The sequence below is a fragment of the Chrysochloris asiatica genome, unplaced genomic scaffold (assembly GCF_000296735.1).
Source record: "Chrysochloris asiatica unplaced genomic scaffold, ChrAsi1.0 scaffold00279, whole genome shotgun sequence".
Lineage (NCBI taxonomy): Eukaryota > Metazoa > Chordata > Mammalia > Afrosoricida > Chrysochloridae > Chrysochloris > Chrysochloris asiatica.
Window position 1 is genome coordinate 367,724 of NW_006408797.1, and position 21,108 is coordinate 388,831.

The 21,108-nt window shown below is 37.7% G+C and overlaps 1 protein-coding gene across 2 annotated transcripts in view; it reads left to right on the plus strand.

Annotated features, from left to right (window-relative positions):
- RNF130 (ring finger protein 130) overlaps nucleotides 1-16,621 on the plus strand; it is a 226,436-nt gene extending 209,815 nt beyond the window's left edge. The window contains exons 7-9 of one of the 2 annotated variants that reach the window (XM_006874443.1): nucleotides 1,777-1,981; nucleotides 5,745-5,838; nucleotides 16,439-16,621. In XM_006874443.1, the coding sequence (XP_006874505.1) occupies nucleotides 1,777-1,981; nucleotides 5,745-5,838; nucleotides 16,439-16,454 (315 nt within the window). In that variant the 3' untranslated portion in view covers nucleotides 16,455-16,621. The remainder of the gene's footprint in view (nucleotides 1-1,776; nucleotides 1,982-5,744; nucleotides 5,839-16,438) is intronic. The other variant, XM_006874444.1, reaches the window with a different exon arrangement.
- Nucleotides 16,622-21,108: the final 4,487 nt, after the last annotated feature.

Here is a 21,108-nt window from a genome sequence, read left to right on the forward strand (position 1 = left end):
TTTTTACACCAAATACTACTTCCTTGTTGTGGGGAGGGTTGTAGGCTGGTTAACAGCGTTCCTGGCTTTTAACATGAAATGCAATAGTGTAACACTCCAGTCAAGATCATCAAAAATGTTTCCAGACATTGCCAAATGCCCTTAGGAAAAAGTCACTCCCAGTTAAGGCTGATTTAACATAAAGCATCTGCCATAATGCTTGGCATATAAACATACTTGGGAAATACCAATTTAGCCTTTCTCATTGCCTCTAGCCTTGTTTTTTGTTTTTTAAAAAGGCTAATACTTTTCCCCCTCTATATGTAATGGAAATTCTTCTAAACTGTATTATAACCTACAATGACTCCTTAACTATAATATAGTAAGTCTCGTCTAACTGAGCATCATTATGTTGGTGGTGGTGGTGGAGTTAGGTACAATCAAATTAATTTTGACTCATAGTGCCCCAGTGTGATGGCAGAACTGCTCCATGGGGTTTTCTAAGCTCTAATTTTTATGGGAACAGATCTCCAGGTCTTTTCTCCCAAGGAATCGCTGGGTGAGTTCAAATTGCCAACCTTTCAGATAGTAGCCAAGCATTGATCATTGTGCTGCCAGAGAATCTTGGGCATAATTTAAGTATCAGTTCTTATGTTGTGATGTCATTCTTCAAATAAGTCTCTAGGGTAATATAAAACAAGAGTTCTTTGCCTAGGAAGCCATTGGTTCTGGATTTGTATATAAGTTTCTCTCTGCCAGCCTTCTTATCTAGGTTTCTAAAATGCTGTCCACTGGAGGCTAAGAGAACTGAAGGTTACTAGGGAAACCCTATATCCATATTATTAAATGAGAAGACTTATATGCCTGTATTTTACTGATAGGTTTTGGCACCAAATCTTCAGAATTAGGTGCTTAGATTTTTTTAACAGATTGTTTCCTTACAGTTCAAAAGTCTTTTACTTTTATCTGATCTTGGGTATGTGCTTTACTTGTATTTAAAGGTAGACCTGGTATGGTGATGCAGGATAATGCACTGGACCACAAGGTCGGTGATTCAAACCCACCAGCCACTCCTCGGAAACTGTATACAGGGTCACTATGAGTCGAAACTGTCTTCAACAGCGCTTCACAAGAACAAAAAGATAGAAGATATTTAAAAACTGATTTCTAGATAAATGGTGCATAATAAAGAAATAAATAGGATAAAAGTGGTACTCCATTCATTACCTGCCATCCCACTACATTAATATGAGAGTCAAACAGTTAAGAGTTGTGCATAGGGTCGCTATGAGTCGGTACCAACTCGATGGCACCTAACAACAACAAACCATTTTAAAATCATTTAATAAAGGATTTCTTAGTTGGCACAAACGATTAAGTGCTGGACTGCTAACCAAAAGGTTGGCTCCTCAGGAGTAAGGCCTGGCAAACTACTTCAGCACACATGAGTTCACTGTGAGTGAAATCAACTCGATAGCAACTAACAACAGCCAGCAGTATGACTTCCCATTTCTTGTGAACTGTGTCCACAAAAGACTGTCGTTTCTGTATAAAGATGCAATGGCCAATATTTTCAGTTCTGCCTTGGGCTTTACTTTTGCCTTTCTTGAGAGGATATAATCTATACCTTTTGTTGAAAAACTTTTGGGTAAAAGTGGAAAGAGTAAACTGGAAAAGAAATGGAAGGAAACCTCATGGAAAAACCTTGCTTATATCATTTCTAAAGGGTGTCAAACAGAATTTTGTAAAAGGATTTGTTATTCTTACAGTTACTTTCAATATGGAAATATTTTTCAGCCAAATTTGCCATGTACTGATAACGTAGCATTTGATATGGAAAGGCTCACCCGAACCCAGGCAGTTAACCGAAGATCAGCCCTTGGTGACCTTGCCAACGACAACTCCCTTGGCCTTGAGCCACTTCGAACTTCGGGGATATCGCCTCTTCCTCAGGATGGGGAACTTACTCCTAGAACAGGAGAAATCAACATTGCAGTAACAAGTAAGTGGGGACTCCTTGCCCCAGGGGCAGGCAGTTTTTTTCTTCTCGTGTTTAACCTGTGGAGAGTTGAGAAATTCACTTCTGCGTCCAATTTAGTGTGTAACCAAGAAAGTAATGTGTGTTTTTGTTAAACAGCTATTTGGAATAACGAAACTTTATATTAAAGAGCTTGTGTATTTGTGTATAAATAATAGTAGGAGCCATCATTTGATGAGTAGTGTTCAGAGATTTGCTTTGGCAGCTGTTTTATAAACATATTTTGAAATCATTGCATTTCAAACAGGTATTGTAAAAGATAATTTTAGAATTTGATATAGGCTATCAGCAGCATCTCTGGTATGTTTTTTAACTGTAAGCATTCGTGCTTTATATTTGCTAAGTTTCATATAACCATAAACCACCAGTCTAGAATTAAAACATGAAAATTCACAACTTCAGAAATAATTGAGATGGTCTTTGTTTTCTATGTTTTATGGAAGAGTTGGTTTAGCGTTTGTCTCTTAACCCTTAACTCTGGTATAGTTTTGTACACAAGGCAGAAAGAAAGTCAGAAAGTAATCTGACGTTTTAAAAAGTTATGAGCGAAGAAGCACTTTTATGTTTTGATGGTAATACCTAAATACAGTATGAGTGGTCTTACCCAACGTATGTATGACCGGTGTAGACATTCACCCTTAATAAGTCAGCTCTTTTCTCTAGTTCCATTCTTTCCATTTTTATTTTCATCTAACAACTTTCGTCTCATCTTCTGTGTTGCCACTCTGGTGCTGCCTCTTTCAGTATATGCTGTTGCTTGCCAAGAACTTCATGCCCTGAACCTGATGGGACTCTGCTTAACCCTGAGAGTCAATTACATGGGAGAAAAAGAGGAAGACCCCCCAGTGAGATGGATTGGCAAAGTGGCAGCATCAATGGGCTCAAACATTGCAACAATTGTGAGGTTCGCCCAGGACCGGGCAGTGTTTCGTTCTGTTGTGCATAGGGTCACTATGAGTCGGTACCGACTTGATGGCACCTAACAACAACATTAGAAAATAGTATTTACTTCCCATATTAAGACTTCATTTATTTTGTGGTCTATTCAGTTGAAGTACACATAATTTTTAACCAACCAAAATTTTTTTTTAAATTCTTTCCAAAATTTTATTGTTACTTGTCTTATTTCAATTATGAAATAAGTAAAATTACTCATTTCTTACCATTTCCTAGTCATTTGTTTTCCTAGCATTTTGTTTTTCATACTTTGGCATTTCAATTTTATGGTCTATAATTTTTAAAATTGATCTAGTAGTAATCTAAGAGACAGAGGTTGTTTGTTGGTTTTATAGTAAGTTTTTGCAGATCCTTTATTGATCAGACATTTATTGAGCACCTACTACTACATCAAGTACTGACCCTTTTATATGTTATGTAAAAATGTCCTTAGAAAATCTTGTTTGGATGGTAAAGAATATTATTTTGTATACCAAATTAATCACCTTTAGCAGAGTTTATGAATGCTAGTTTAAAAATATATATATATATGTGATTAAATTAGACCAAAACGGCTTCAGTGTTTTCCTCCAAGGAACTGTAGTCCATAATGATTACAGTGCATTCAGCCAGCAGCAGCCATGTGCAAGGCACTGTGCTAACTTAGCACTGAGAAGGACAGAGGTGTTAAGGCCCTGGCGCCGTGGATCGCTGCCAAAATACCCCTAGTCCTGTGGGCATTGCTATGGTGGTGTTTATATCTTGATTACTAGTTTTTATAACTAAAATGCCAAACAGATGTGGATGGTATATTCAGAATTAGGAAACATAAACATAATCGAAGTTTCTACCACTTAATCTTTATCATGTATGAAAATCTTTAAGAAGAAACAACAATGCTCAGTGACTTGATGATGAAGACTACTCAACTCTTGATTTTTTAAGTGCAAATACACATTTTTCCTAAATATGTATATGTTGCTGTTGTTGACATTAAGTGCTGTAGAGTCAGTTCCGACTCAGAGAACCCTGTATAGGGTTTCCAAGGAGCGGCTGGATAGTTTTAACTACCGATCTCGCTGTTCAAACCAATCTTGATATCAAGTGCTTATCCTATGGCACCACACCAGGACTCCTAAATATGTATATGGTAGTAGTGGTTATGTGCCATGGAGTAGGTTCCGACTCATAGCAACCCTGTACAGGATTTCTGAGGCTATAAATCTTTACGGGAGCAGAAAGCCTCATCTTTCTCCTGCGGAACAGCTGGTAGTTTCGAACTGCTGACCTTGCGGTTCGCAGCCTGATTCATAACCATATGTATATAGGTAAATATATATAGTGAAAAGGTAGTTTTTTTTATGGATTCTTGAAAGTTTATTGTAAGTTAAGTAAAAACCTTGTGAATGCACTCTTCTGGTGAGGAATTTTTGAATCAAGAAACAAAACCTTCACTGTTATCTAAAAGGAAAGGTTTTGCTAAGTGTTATAATAATATATAAACCAAGGTCAGCCAAGTAATGTTATGGGCAGTTCTTCTTAACTTTCTATAGATCATCACCTTTAAAGATGACTAAAAGTATAATTTTCTATAGAAAAATGCCTATCCACAATTCATTTTACATAAAATTTTAGGTTTCATGAATACAGATTAAATGTTAAACACAGCTTTTGCATATTGGCACTCCAAATATAAATGTGAAGGAGCTTCAAAAAGTTCGTGGAAAAATGGAATTAAGAGGAAATTAAATTTTTCCTTGAACTTTTTTTAAACGCCCTTGTGTTTCTTCTCTTTGTCTTGTGCAGATAGATAGGGAATCTTATTGTGCATAGTTTTATAAATGCAGTCCTAATTAGTGTTTGCTGTAGGAAATATTTTATAATTTTTTAGGAAAGCAAATTGGTTCTCAAATTATTTTTGAAGTTCCCAAAAAATACTGTTTCTGGAATATTACCTTGGCAATACAGACTTTTTTTAAAGTTAAGGGGAAATATTAACTAACTTCTTAGATTTAGAGAGAGAGACTAGAGAAGAACCCTTAGAATACTGTGCATGAAAGGTTTTCAACTCTTTGGTGGACCATCTGCCTCATAAATCACCTACCTTCTTACTTCTGCTTCACAAAGCCAGAAAACCCAGTGCTCTTCCCAGCAATGTAGCCTTGAAAGGCAGTCCCTCCTTTCATGAGGCATCAGTGAGAAGTCCTTTAAATGTAACTATTATAAGTAAATCCATACACAAATAAAAAGAGAATAGGCATGAATGCCATGGAAGGCCAACTCTCAACTGCTTGGTGTACCCACATGACCTTTGACAACCTCTTCTCTATTCTTCAAAGCCTTTATCTAAGAATGAGTTTTATAATCATGTGAAAGAGACAAAATGAAGAAGGAAATAAGGTTTTAAGTATCGCTAGTTCATTTTTCCGTTATTTAACAATAAAAAACATGTCCCTGTGCAATTTCATATATATATTTTGACTATGCACTTTTTGGTGGCCACACTCCTTACAAACCTCAGCACCTTAACTGAAAAAAAAAAAAAAAAAAAAAAAAACAAAACTGGTTCGGCCATGCTTTCCTTTCTCCCTTACAGCTTTCAGCACTACTTCCACTAACCTTCTCCAGTCTAGTAGCTCTCTGGCAAATCTCCTTCTGCTTCACTTCCTTGGGCCAATCTTGGCTCACACCTCCGTTGACATCTGCTTCGTTGCATTTGAGAGAAATGTTGACGTCGATTTGACTTAAGCCTTCTCCCCAGAATGATTTCCTCCCTTTCCTTTGTCAACAGAAGAATGGTTTATTATTGCCAGTTTTGGCCTCCTCAGTGCTCTCACACTCTGCTACATGATCATCAGAGCCACAGCTAGCTTGAATGCTAATGAGTAAGTAACAAATCGTTTAGTTTGTTCTTTGGATTGCATGTGCCAGATGATTCCCCCAAAATTGTACTTTTCATAAAGGTGGTAATAAGAATTGGCTTTCCACTAATTTCAAATTGATCCTAATAAGATCATAGATACCAAAATAATTTATTTTATTAACACGTTTTTAGTCAGTAGTACAGTTGGGAGTTCACTTTGCTCAACCACAGTTCACTTGAGAAAAGATACAAACTTTCTGATTAGCCACAAATTTGGAGTGAAGCAGCAATGTAATACAAATGCCAGGGGAACCAGTGCAGTCTTAGAGGTGTAAGGAGTATCCATGTCCTAGTCAGTCAAAGGATGGCTCCACTCTGCTGTGTCTGACACAGAACTTTAGGTGGAACACTGACACTTTAGTCCATGTTCAGGGAGCAGTAGCTTGGATTTTAACCTGCCAGAAAAAAAACAATGTAGAAGACCTGCTACTTCCAAATTTTAAGAAGACATTAGGGGGGAAAGAAAATAAGTGTAGATTCTGACTCTGAAGGGTAAAATGAGGACCATGTTGTAGAGTGCAGGATTACAAATATATGTCACGTCAATAAGAGAAAGAAAATGAGGCAGTTAGGCTGCTGAACAGTGGAATGGAATGCCTTGAGAATTTGAAGTGCTGGGGCCTTAGAATGCAGGAGCTGGATATAACTTGACAGGCTACTTGGAGGTTAAATGCTTTTGGAGGCTGGAAAGTTGGACTAGATGACTGTTACAGACCATTTTGATCCAGTGATTTTCCAAAAGTAGTTTTCACAGGAATTAAATATTGTAGAAAGAATCCTTGCTTGTTTGTATTGTCTTAAATGTAGAGCATTTACAGTAGGCTATTATTCCATCATCTCTGGTACCAGTGTTCATGAAAACTAATTAGAAATGAAGGCAACTCCGGGGCACTGCCCACAATTGAACCTGGCTTGGTACAGATGGAACTCATAGGCTCTCCATATTCAGTTATGTACTGGCACATTAATTAGTAATGGCCAGACAACTTTATACAGTTAACTTAATCAGCTGCCCATTGACTTGTTCAGAAACAAAGTACAAGAAACAACAGGCTACTTCCAATGAAATTGCTAGATCATTGTTAAGAAATGCCATATGGCATCCTTGACCCATTACAGAGAAGATGTCATGGCCAGTTCAGATGAGTAGTCATGGCCTCACCCAATTGGTCAACTGTTAATTGCTCAGACTCTAGAATCAGATAGACCTGAGTAAAATCCCAGCTCCTTCCTTTTAAGTTGTGAGACCTGGTCACCTATATTCATTTGAAGCTCATTTTACTTATCTGTTAAGACAGGGATAAGTGTAGGACTGCATCATAGGGTTGTTGTGATAATTAGCATATAAAGTGTTTAGCACAGTGCCTGGTACATAATGAGTGCTCAATAAATGTTAGCCAAAACAATTCCACTGGGATGCTATCAAAATTCATGGAAGTAATCAAAGGAATTTGATTTCTTCCATGAAATAGGATACAGACCGTAGGTACTCTGGAAGTACCTAAGATGCAAACCTCAATTCAGAGGAAAATATTGACTTTACCTGCCATCATCCCTTTTGCTTACTTCCATACTAATCCTTTAAACTAGATGATGACATAAGCTTACTTCTTCAAATTTTCATATATAAATGATAACCAACAACAGCAGCATTTTGGGTACTTTTAAAGGATTGTTAAGCAATTCATTGGTAACCTGCTTCTCAGACCAGATGCTCAGCTCATACATGAGATATTTTAGAGAATGCTCAGTAGACATGTTAGCTATTAGGAATCAAAGTACCTGGACCATAATATATCAGTTCCATGCATAAATGCCTTCATGACTTAGAATCTAAGTCATGGATCTTAGATCCCTGTCTTAGTCCAACCCTTCTCTCATCAGCCTTCGTAGAAGGTGGATATTGAAATTGTTCATTTGAATATTATGGTGCCTTCACTCAAAATCACTATGAAGGACAATATTCATGAGAGAAATTGAATCAGAGTGGTTTTGTGTGTGTGTGTGTGTGTGTGCATGAAAGTTCACATATGTGAGAATGTAATTAAATGAATGGTCACAAAAATACTAATGTTTATTAAGTTATTAATAATTTTGGAGGTTGTTTTTTCTCGTACTTTCATGTGTGTGTTTTTTAATAAGCGTGAATTCTTAACTTTCTTAAAAGCCTGTTTTTATTGTAAGAGAGAAAAGCAGCAGTTCTTAGTAATGTCTCTTTATTGATGAAAATTTCTACGTAAGTTTATTCCAGGGGAAAGTTTGTTTTAGCGAATAAATTTATAATCATTTCTTCTTTAATGAATTCTGTGAAATCTTCCCTTTTTTGCCGTTATCTACTAAGAAACTTACAGCCAAACTGAGATACCTTTTGTTTTGTTTTCATTTTACTCTTTTATAATTTTACAGATAATTTCATCCTCTTGTAATATATGAATATGTATAAATATCTCCCATCTCTTGGCCTTTTAGACATTTGTATGAAAATTGATAGTGAGCTTTACCTCTAGGTGTATACCTAGTCTTGTTTACTTTTTTGACAGTGTTATTAGACACTAATACTATATATTGTTATTTCAGCAAGACTGATCCATTCTATTGTTGTTATGTGCCTTCGAGTTAGTTACAACTCATTGCAACCCTATATAGAGTTTCCAAGGTGTGACTGGTGGCTTTGAACCCCTGACTTGACAGTTTAAATAGACCTTGTGGTCCAGTGTTTATCCGACAGCACTACACTGGACTCCTTGACCCAGCAAGACGAAGCAGTAGGGATTAGTTGTCAAGGCAGCCATTTGGAACTGTGATGATCCAGCCCTTCTCCTGCAGTAGATAGTGAGATGGCTGCCCAGAGAGGGGCTCCAGCTGGAGGCAAAGGCATTCTGCCCTACCCTTACCACGCTCTGCACATTTATCAAGGGCTTAATGCCATTGTCCTAAATCAGAAGTCTTACCAAAGTTCTATGTATTTGGGATTACTCCTCTCCCATTTTCATGAAATGACATTTAAGTACTCAGCCTGGCTGATTGTGCTAAAATTTTTAACACCTCAAACAAATCTAGTTAATTTTGAGGTGAGACTTTACAAATATAAACAGCATGATAGTCTGACAACAAGGCAAATAAACTTAAGTAAATATATTTATTAGCTTCTCATACCTGTAATTTCTAAATGCGTAATTAAGCTAGATTATTGACCTTCAATTCCCAAAGAAAGTTTTTTGCTCTACTTTGTTATTAAAATAAACTTTGTGAGATCCTGATATTTACCATCTTGTACTTGTGTCAGGCTTTTTACCTCAGTATAAGAAAAGTGTTTTGTTATTTAAGAAACAAATTGTGATTTCATTCTTATTTGAGGAGCAAATTAAAAGATATATAGATAATTTAGAAGGAGGTTCCACTAGGCATCCTCTGAAGACATTTTCCAACTTCTACATTCTGATTCTTAGAAATCAGATCTTAAGTTTTACCAAGAAATGTCGTTCAGACATTTAAGATTCAAAACAATCCTGACAGGAGAAAATGAGTCAGATATGGTCAACATGATGAAACAGGGAACAAATATAAAACCCTTTACTATAAAGCCATGACTAAGCTCTGAAGCAAATCTGTGTGCTTTTGTTGTCCTCGCCACTGGTCCTTGTGAGCTGACTTCCTCTTAGTGTATTAGGATGTATAGACCAGACCAAAGGAATTGTACTCTACTGAGTAATTCTGAATTGTTATGTTCAGGGCACTTTTAAGACCGGTGAGCACATCTCAATATAAGGGATCTGAAAATTTTATTACTAGATGTCCTGGGGATGTTTAGCTTAGAAAAGAGTAAACATAATATGTGGAGTGTCTCCAGTTATTTGAAGGACTCTCAACGATAAGAATACCAAATGCTATTGAGTCACTTCTGACTCTTAGCAACCCCATGTATGCCTGTGTAGAATTGTACTTATTCCATAGGGTTTTCAATAGCTGATTTTTTCACCAGGACTTTCTTCCAAGGCAATCTATTGTTGTTGTTAAGTGTTGTTGAGTGGGTTCTGACTCCTAGCAACCCTGTATAGGGTTTCTGAGGAGTAACTGGTGAATTTGAACTGCTGACCCTTTCAGTTTGTAGTCCAGTGCCTATCCTATAGTGCCACACCAGGACTCTGCATAGACATCATAGAGAATCAAAAAATGTTTGAGTTTTCCTTTCTAGTCTTTAAACCCTTGATAATTGAAAAATTCAAGAATAGTTCTTAACTAATAAACTGTCCTCCTTTCCTAGCCTAGGAGCACGTACATACATACTCTATAAGATTTTCCGTGCTTGATTTTTTTTTTTTTTAAACAGTACTTTTCTTCCAAGGCAACTATGAGTGGACTCAAACCTCCCATCTTTCAGTTAGCAGCAGCCATTTGTACCACCCTGGAATTCCAGATATAAAAATAAACCAGAAACCATGCCCACTGCCATGGAGTTGATTCCAACTCCTAGTGACCCTAAATAAGATTATAAATCTTAACAGAAGCAGACAACGTCATCTTTCTCCGATGGAGTAGCTGGTGACTTTGAACTTCTGACTTTGCATTTAGCAGCCCCATGCCTAATCCACAGCTCCACCAGAGATTTTTAGAGATAAAAATAGCTACTATTTATTGAGTGCCTACTACTATATTGGGTTGGACTTTTTACCCATATTGTCTCATTTAATACACATAAGAGTCCCACGTTGACTAACCAGTGAATACAGAGGGTGATTCTTACCCTGGAGTTACCCACAGGAAAGTAGAGTTCCGCTTAATGTAAGAAAGAACTTTCTACTAGTCAGAATTGCCTATCCATGACACAGGATACTTTGAAAGCTAGTACGCTTGCCAGAACTTGGTTATTCAGACAAAAGCTACTACTGAGCAGTCACTTGTTGGAGCTGTTTCAGAGGCAGTCCCTATGTTAGGTGCAATTCATTCCAGTTCTCAGTTCTCAGGATCCTGACTGAATTGGCTGTCCCAAATGATCCCTTCCTATAGGAAAGACCAGAGTCTGAAGATTGGGGTCGGATTATCTTCCAGTTTACTCTTTTAGAGCTTTTATTTATCTAAAGCAGACTTTTTTTTTTTTTAAACAATCTTCCACTATAAGAAATATGTTACATTCTGTCTTAGTACATCCACATATACAACTGAAACAGAAGTTTCACAAACTTCCCTAACACATACAGTAGTCTCTGATAAATCTAATTTGTACTTTGTCCTTGCTGTTGTTATTGTTAATACCAGTCATGAACTCCCAGATTGATTTTACATCCCATTACTGGGTTAGGGAGTCCTGGTGTGGCACTGTGGGTTTAATGCTCTGGACTACAAAGTCAGTTTGAACTGGAATGTCGACGATTCAAGCTCACCAGCCTCTCCTCGGAAACCCTATACAGGGCCGCTATGGGTCAGAACTGACTCAATGACACTTAAAAACAACAACAACTGGGTTATAATATGTAGATATTAAGAACATTATACAGGAGGAAAGCAAATGGTTATTAAGAAGGCAAGAAAGAAGGAAAAGACCAAAAAGGATATCAAAAAAGACTCTGAAACTTGCCATCTAGCATAGAAATGGTAAAGTAAATGGAAGAAATGAGGAAGTAAAAGAGCTGAACACAGAATCTCAAAGTACAGCTTGAGTAGACAAAATCAAGTATTATAATGAAATGTACAAAGACTTGGAGTTAGGAAGCCAAAAGGGAAGAACACGCTCAGCATTTTCAAGCTGAAAGAACTGAGGAAGGAATTCAGGACTCCACTTGCAGTCTTGAAGGATTCAATGGACAAAATATGGAATGATGCAGAAAGCATCAAAGAAGATGGAAGGTATACACGGAGTCACTGTACCAATAATACTAGTTCATGTTCAGCCATTTCAAGAGGTAGCGTATGATCAAGAGACAATGGTACTGAAACAGGAAGTTCATTCTGCACTGAAGGCAATGGCAAGAAACAAGGCTCCAGAAATTGAAAGAACACAAATTAAAATCTTACAACAAACTGATGCAGCACTAGAGAACCTCTCTCATTCATTCCAAGAAGTTTGGAAGACAGCTACCTAGCCAACTGAATTGTCCATTCCAAAGATAGGTGACTCAACAGAATGCAGAAATCATCAAAAAATAGCATTAATATTATATGTAAATAAAATTTTGCTGAAGATCATTCAAAAATGGTTGCAACGGTACATCAATAGGAACTGACAGAAATTCAAGCCAGATTCAGAAGAGGATGTGGTACTAGGGATATCATTGCTGACATCAGATGACTCTAGGCTGAAAGCAAAGAACACAAGAAAAATGTTTAACTTGTGCTTTGTTAACTATGCAAAGGCTTTCAACTGGGTGGAATGTGACAAGCTATGGATAACATTACAAAGAATGGATTTTCCACACTTGATTGTGCTCATGAGAAACCTGTACATGCACCAAGAGGCAGTCGTTCAAAAAGAATAAGAGGATAGTGAATAGTTTAAAATCAGGAATGGTATGTGCCGAGGTTGTATTCTTTCACCGTACTGAGAAAATTATCTGAGAAACTGGATTATATGAAGAAGAACGTGGAGGAAGACTCATAACCTGTGACATGTAGATGATCCAACCTTGCTTGCTGAAAGTGAAGAGGACTTAAAATACTTACTGATGAAGATCAAAGAAAACAATCTTCAATGTGGGTTACATAACAATGTAAAGAAAACAAAAATCCTCACAACTGGTCCAGTAAATAAACATCATGAAATATGGAGAAAAGATTCAAGTTGTAAAAGACTTTATTTTGTTTGGATCTACAATCAACACTCATGCAGGCAACAGCCAAGAAGTCAAATGACATATTGCATTAGGCAAATCTGCTGCTCAAGAAAGACCTCTTTAAAGTGCTCAAGAACAAAGATACCAGTGTGGGGATTAAGGTGCAACTGTCCCAGGTTATTGTATTTTCAAAAGCCTCATATGCATGTGGAAGTTAGACAGTAAATAAGGAAGACCATAGAAGAATTGATTCATTTGAAGTATGGTGTTGGCGAAGAATATTGAAAGTACCATGGACTGCCAGAACCAACAAATCTTTGTTGGAAGAAGTGCAGCCAGAATCCTCGTTAGAAGCCAGGATGGTGAAACTCCATTTCTCATACTTCGGATATGTTATCAGGAAGATCCATTCTTGTTAGTAAGATATCATGCTTGGTAAAGTGAAGGGTCAGAGAAAATAGGAACACCCCCAACTAGGTGGATGGCCACAGCGGCAGCAGCATTGGGCTCAAGTGTAACAACAATTGTGAAGATGTGTGCAGGGCAATGTTTGTTTTGTTGTGCATTGGGTCACTGTGAATTAGAGCCAACTGGATCACACCTAACAACAGTCTGCAGTTTGAGGAACACTGATCTAGTTTTAAATTTTTAGTTCCTAATCTAATATGTTTTGCCCATGTTAGCATCCATCTTTGATTATTTTTATTTTTATTTTACTGAGACTACCTTTTTTGTAGCAATTCTAGCAGATATCACCTTAATCCTGGTTTGAGATACATGGGTAGATAGTAAATCCTCTTCTTTGTCTTAGTATTTGTTTTTCCTCTTACCCACTCTGAGTACGAGATACATACTCAGGGAATAAACTGAGGCTCAAAGGAATTGAATGGCTCCCAGGAAGAAGGGCACTGGAATTCGAAGCCATTATTCCTGGCTCCCACTCTATATCCATTACACCATTTGTTTGCGCTCCAGAGAGCCATTTGAGGTCTCTAAATAAAGTGGCTAGGAAGACAAATTTGGTTTTCTAAAAATGTGATAACAAAAAGGAGATTAAAGGCAATGGTGGCCTTTTAATTGGACGAATGTACTATGTGTGAAGTCCTGTTGTGGTGGTGCTATGGGTTAATGCGCTGGACTGCAAAATCGGTTTGAACCTCAAGGTAGGCGGTTCAGGCTCACCAGCAGGTCCTAGGAAACCCTATACAGAGTCGCTATATGCCAGAACCAACTTGACAGCACAACAACTATGTGTGGCAGTAGTCATTGTCTCACTTTTTAGAAAAAACACATTTGACATTATAACTGCATTCGTTTTTTAGAATTTCTTTAAAAAGCAGCAAAATGAAATAAGCTTAAAAATCATACACCATTAAAAAGTCCCTAAATTCCTGAGAAATATTATAAAGACAATGCAATGTGTTCACTTAAATTTGAACCAAAATAAGTGGTAAAGCATAAACTACTGAGCAAATAATCCAAGAAGCTAGGTTCTATGAAGAAAATTGTGGCATGAAGAGTGGAGGAAGACTCATTAGCAACCTGCAATATGCTGATGATACAACCTTGCTTGCTGAAAGCGAAGAGGACTTGAAATACTTTCTGATAAAGATCAAAGATCACAGTCTTCCATATGGTTGTACCTCAAAGTACAGAAAACAAAAAATCCTCACCACTGGACCAATAAATAATATCACAATAAATGGAGAAAAGATTGAAGTTGTCTAAGAGTTCATTTTGCTCTGCTCAATCATAAACATTCATGGAAGCAGCAGTCAAGAAATCAAACAACATATTGTAGTAAGCAAATCAGCTGCACAGTACCTCATAAAAGTGTTGAAGAACAAAGGACTAAGGTGCACCTGACCCAAGTCATATGCAGATGGAAGTTGGACAGTGAATAGGGAAGACAGTGAAAGAATTGATACATTTGAGTTATGTTGTTGGAGGAGAATGTTGAGAGCAGTATGGACTGCCAGAAGAACAAACCAATCTGTGTTGGAAGAAGAATAGCCAGAATGCTCCCTGGAAGTCAGGATGGCCAGATCTTTCGTACTTTGGACATACTGTCTGAAGGGACCAGTCCCTGGAAAAGGATATCATGTTTAGTAAAGTGGAGGGTCGGAGAAAAAGAGGAAGACACCCCAACGAAATGGATTGGCACAGTGGCAGCAGCAATGTGCTCAAGAGTAGCAACGATTGTGAGATTGACTTAGGACCAGGCAGTGTTACAATTCTGTTATGCATAGGGTCTCTGTGAGTCAGTGCCGACTCAATGGCACCTATCAACAGCAAACTTTATGTGAAGTTGCTAATAACCATCTTTCATATCAGAGCCTTTTCAAAAAACATTGAACAACTCCCTTTCATTCATTTCGTTGTCATTGTTGCTGCTAGGTGCCATCGAATCGGTACTGATTCATAGCGACCCTGTGCATAACCGTTGCCAAACATGATATCCTGCTGTAGTGACTGGTCCCTCCTGACAATAGTGTTTTCTCCAGTGCTTACCAGGTGGCAGGCTTACAGCCAGGTGCTGAGCTCAGGGAGAAGGAGCCAGCAAAGTGGTCGCCTTGTCCATCTGGAACCCTAGGAAAAGAGGCACTGCCCATGCTGTCCATTCATGGTGTGCATTTGTGTAGTGACTGAGTTAGCGGGTGAGAAGTGCCCAGTGGAGTGAGTGCAATAGAAAGAACACAGTGTACTGTCACACTCTAGGGGACTGTCAATTTTACCCGAGCAAGTGGAAGGAGACTTCATAAAGAAAGTGACTTAGGTACCAGGCCAGACATAATCAAGGGCACAAAGCAAAAAGAAAGCAGATTCAGGGAGTTGTGTGGTTTTGATGTATCTACTGTAGGTGGTGGCGGTAGTGACAGTGGTAGTGAAATTGAGCTTTATTCTAGTAGTTAATCAAAGGCTTTTCGATAGAAAGGTAATGCCTGGTAACTGATGATAATAAGGTGCTTTAGAGTGGTAGAGACTGGAAGCAGAAAGGATGAGTTAGGGACAATTATTAACATAAAAGGGCTTAAGCTGGAGTTGAAGGAGGAGGTCAGGGAGATAGAGAGGAGGTAACATCAAGAGATTCTAGGCAGTTGTATGATAACCAAAGATATGTGCTTAGACATACATTTCTGAAACTGAGCAGAAAAGAGAAAGATCAGAGCAAATGTACACATGATTTAGAAACCATAAAACCTAACCAGACTGGAATAATTAGAGAACTGGGGCCCAGAGAGCTGGAGCAGATCTACAAAAAAGATAGCATTCAGCTAATGGGCAGCAAAGGAAACTTTTGAAAAGGCTTCAGGTACTTTTTAGTACCTAGAAGAGAGAAGAGACCCTCTTCCTCCCCAAATCTGGAAAATTCCTGTAAAGAGCCTGGAAGTCTGTGTTTTTCAAATCTTATTTCAGCCTAAGAAATGACAGTTTTATTTGAGAGCGAAAGGGGAGAATATTTCAAAGACAGCAGCTACAACAGTTACAACCAGAAAAAGTTGTGACTATAGTTGTTCCCATGTTTTTAAAACCAACTTGCTATTAAGAACAATACTTTTTTCAGTATTAAGACATTACGCTCACTGAACCAGTTGACTATAGATCTGAACCTGTGGATTTCAGAAAAATGCTAATGACTAACTGGCTTTCCTAATGAAGTTGGGAAGTAATTTAGGGACGGCCCCAGGATACCCTGGTTCTCCAGCTCTGATCATAGTCTCTGTTATTTTAAAACATTGACAGCTGCTTTTTAATTGATTCATGACCTCTGTCTTTTTTCCTTTTATTTCATAGGGTAGAATGGTTTTGAAGAAGAAAAAGACTGCTTTCTGACTGACTGCCTTGAAGGAAAAAAGAACCTATTTTTGTGCATCATTTACCAATCATGCCACACAAGCATTTATTTTTAGTACATTTTATTTTTTCATAAAATTGCTAATGCCAAAGCTTTGTATTAAAATAAATAAATAATAAAATTAAAATTCTGCGCTGTTGAGTGTTATTCATCCACCTGTGTTGCAAAGGCTGATTTAGAGATCATATCCCCAAATTTATTTGCATGTGTTTCAGCAACAGAATGTGACCACAATATAAACACTGATACTTTCTGTTGGCATTTTCACACTGGCTCTTGGTTCCCAAGTAGGACTCCCAAGAGTGGTGATGTCCTGTGTAGCAGTGCTCCCTGACCCCCACAACTGGGATACTCCATTTTATTTTCTTCAGAGTTTGCTGTTTGCTTTCTAATGGTTTTTCATCCCTTTGCTTGTGGTTGATCTCTGTACCAGAACCTCAGCTCTGCAGTAGCAGGGTCATTGAACTTCACCACTGTATCCCCTGTACTTAGTTAGAGTGTTTTGCACATAGTAAGTGCTCAATAAATACTTGCGGGATGAAGGAATGAGTGTAAAAAAATCTTTTTTAAATATACATCAATTAGTAATAAATTATATCTTGATTTTTTTTTGTACCTAGTTTGCTCAGTATTCTTTTAAAAACTGCAAATTCTAAAAAGTTAGATGGTGAGTAATTTTATATCTTTAGTGTTTATCCTGCAGTGCCACACCAGGACTCCAGTGAAATATTTTTACTTAATTGATGAGGAAAATGTTGAACTGTTTTATATTCAGTTGTACACTTGAAGGATTGTCAGTATTTGAAATGTTGACCTCCCACCTCAGTATACCTGAAGAATAAGAACATGGCCCTGTTGGGAATGGCTTCATTACATCATTCATAATGAACTTGGAAGAGTTGAAGAGATATTTCTTCTTTTATTATTGAGATGTAAGCACTCAACTGCTAGCCACAAGGCTACCATTTTAAACCCATCAACTGCATCTTGGAAACCTATACAGGGTCACTATGAGTAGGAACCAGCTCTGCATCATTTAACAATTATTGAGATATACTTCATGTATCATAAAATTCATCCTTTATTTTAAAGTGTTCATTTCAGTGGTTTTTTAAGATACTCTCCACTATATAGTTCCACAACATTTTATCACCCCCAAAAGAAAGTCCATACTTAGCTATCCCCACCCCCGCCCCCGATGCCCATTGACAGTAACTCCCCATCTTTCCTCCTGCTTTCCAGGCTTCACTTTGTGACATTGCATCCTCTTGCCTCACCCTCAACCCCATCCCCAATGTCTTAGTGTTCTCCAGAGAAATGCAGTAAGATGTATACATAGATAGTCATTTTAAGGAGTTTGTGTCTCTCCTGTATCCTAAAATCCATATGTGAGGCAACAGGAAGAGTGAAAAGAAGTTTTTACTTTTGATGAAGTATAATTTATCTTTATGAAATACATTCTATTTTCGTTTTGATTGCTTGTACTTTAGGTGCCATATTTTAAAAAACTATTGCCTAAATTAAGGCCCCCAAAACTTACAAGAAATTTATAGTTGTTACTCTTCCATTTAGATCTTTGATCTGTTTTGAGTTAATATTTGTATCTGGTATGAGATAGGACTTCAACTTCAACCTTTTGATTGTGTGAATCCAGTTCTTACAACACCATTTATTGGAAAGACTCTTCTTTCCCTTCTTAAATGGTCTTGGTACCCTTATTAAAAATCAGTAGTCCATGATATATGAATTTACCTCTGGGCTTTCAGTTCTGTTCCATTTATCTATATGTCTATCCTTATGCTAGTACTACAAAGTTTTATTTACTATTTGTTTTTTGTGTTTTTAATTGAAATCAGATAATATGAGTCCTCCAAGTTTGTTCTTTTTAAAGATTATTTTAGATATTCAGAGTGCCTTGCATTTATATATGAATCTTAGGATTATTTTGTCCATCTCTGAAAAAAAAAAAAAAAGCCTTCTGAGATTTTTATAAAGTTTGTGTTGAGTCTGCAGATCATTTTGGGTAGTTTTGCTACCTTAACAATGTTGTCTTCCAATTCTTTCTTGAACATAGGATGTCTCTTCATTTGTTGCTTTAAAATTCTTTCAATGCTTTGTAGTTTTCAATATATGACACACTTTTTTATGTGTAAGATGTCTTAGGTTTTATTTACTAATCAATAAATAGATTTGTCTTAATTCTATTTATATTAGCTATATTTAATTTAGGGTGCCAACTCTAAGGGAAGGTTTTCTCTCTACCTATTTTAATTCTTGAAGGTTACAGGAAGCCTGGGTCTAAAGGATGCACTCTGCTCCTGGCTCTTCTTTCTTGATGGTGATGGTGGTTGTTAGTGCCTAGGAGTCATTTCCAACTCAGAGCAACCCTGTATAGAATTTCCAAGGAGTGGCTGGTGAGTTTGAACTGCCGACCTGGCAACTCAAACCATCCTTCAGTCCAGTGCTTATCTTACAGCTCCACACCAGTAGGTCCTTTTCTCCCTGCTTGCTTCCTCTTTCCTTGTATCTCATAAAAAGTGATCTAGGCCACACCCCAGGAAAACTCCTTACAATAGATAAGGACTGTGAACCGATTAGGGGTATTACATTCCACCCTGGTGCCCTTACATCGGATCAGGGCTGACCACATCAGATCAAATTGTGGGAGATGATCACATCATTACTCAACTGCCATATTGTATCCCTATATAGCTGCCAAATCACTGAGAATTGGTCCAGCCAATTTCATACATTCTGGGAGGACACAATTAAATTTGTGACAATACCTTTTATTTCAGCCCAGTAATGCACTGTTAGGAGTCCTTGTGGCTCTGTGGGTCAATGCACTGGAGTATAAAGTCAGTTTGAACCACAAGGTCAGCAGTTCAAGCTCACCAGCTGCTCCTTGGAAACCCTATACAGGGTCACTATGGGTTGGAACCAACTTGACGACACTAACAACAGTAAATACACTGTTGAGTTGTTATTTGTTGTCAAGTGCCATTGAGTCGGTTGTGACTCATAGCAACCATGTATATGATTTCCAAGGAGCAGCTGGTGAGCTTGAACCACCGACCTTGCATTTCAAACGGCTTTGCAGTCTGGCGCATCAACCAACAGCACCACTGTTGAGTTGGTGGTGGTAAAAACAGGCATTCTTTTTCCTCAAACTAGGGGGAACTTTAAAGACTTTCACTATTATGTGTGATTTCACAGTGTGATTTTTGTACGTTCTTCATGTTGAAAAAGTACCTTTCTGTTCCTACTTAGCTGAGTGTTTATATAATGAAACAATGGGATTGTGTGAAATACTTTTTCTGCGTTTATTGAGATGGTCTTGTGGTCTTTGTTTTTATAATTATGGCATATTCCACTGATTTATGTTGCTGAATTTGATTTGCTAGCATTTTGTTGAGAATTTTTGCATATATATTCATAAGTGAATATATGTGCCCTAGTATGGCTATGAAAGGAGCTCTGGTAGCGTAGTGGTTACGAATCGGGCTGCAAACCTTAAGGTCAGTGGTTCGAAACTACCAGCTGCTCCGCGGGAGAAAGATGAGGCTTTCTACTCCCGTAAAGATTTACACCCTCGGAAACCCTGTACAGGGTCACTATGGGTCGAAACCGACTCGACGGCACTTAACAACAACAACAACATGGCTATGAGTCAGAACCGACTCCATGGCACATAACAACAACAACAAAGTATAGCACTGTGGCCTAATGCCTCAGACTGCAAACTCGTTTGAACTGCAAGGTCAGTCGTTCAAGCTCACCAGCTGCTCCTTGGAAACCCTACACAGGGTCGCTAAGGTCTGAATCGACGGCATTTAACAATATTCTTAAGTGCTGTTTTCTTGCAATGTCTTTGGCTGGCTTTGGCATCAGGGTAATTCGGACCTCAGAATGAATTAGGAAATATCCCTTCCTCTTCTTATTTTCAGACATGTTTAAGAAAGATTGGTGTTGATTCTTCTTTAAGTGTTTGGAAAAATTTACCAGTGAAGACATTTGGTCTTTGGGTTGTCTTTGTGGGAAGTTTTTTGATTATTACTTGTTATAGGTCTAGTCAGATTTTTCATCTATATTTGAGACTGTTTCAGTAGTTTGTGTGTTTCATCTCATCTAGGTTTTCTAATTAGTTGGCATGCAATTGTTGAGAGCATTCTTTTGTAATTTAACAATGTCTTTTTCATTCCTGATTTTCAGTTATTTGAGCCTTTTTTCCTGGTCAGTCTAAGTAGAGGTTGGTCCATTTTATTGATTATTTTTGTTGAATTTTCTCATTTTATTCTGTATTTCATGTATATCTATTCTCGTGTTTATTATTTTCTTCCTTTTGCTTGTTTTTGGCTTAGTTTGTGTTCCTTATATCTTAATATGGAGTCCTGGATTGGCAGTGTATATGACAAGCACTGGGCTGCAAGATTGGGTTGGAACACAAGGTTGTTAGTTCAAACCCACCAGTCGTTCCTTGGAAACATTATACAGGGTCACTATGAGTCATAACTGACTTGATGGCACTTAACAATTTAACAACAACAATCTCAATATAGATGTTTTATCACTTTAAATTTCCCGTAAGCACTGTTTCCATGCATCTTAT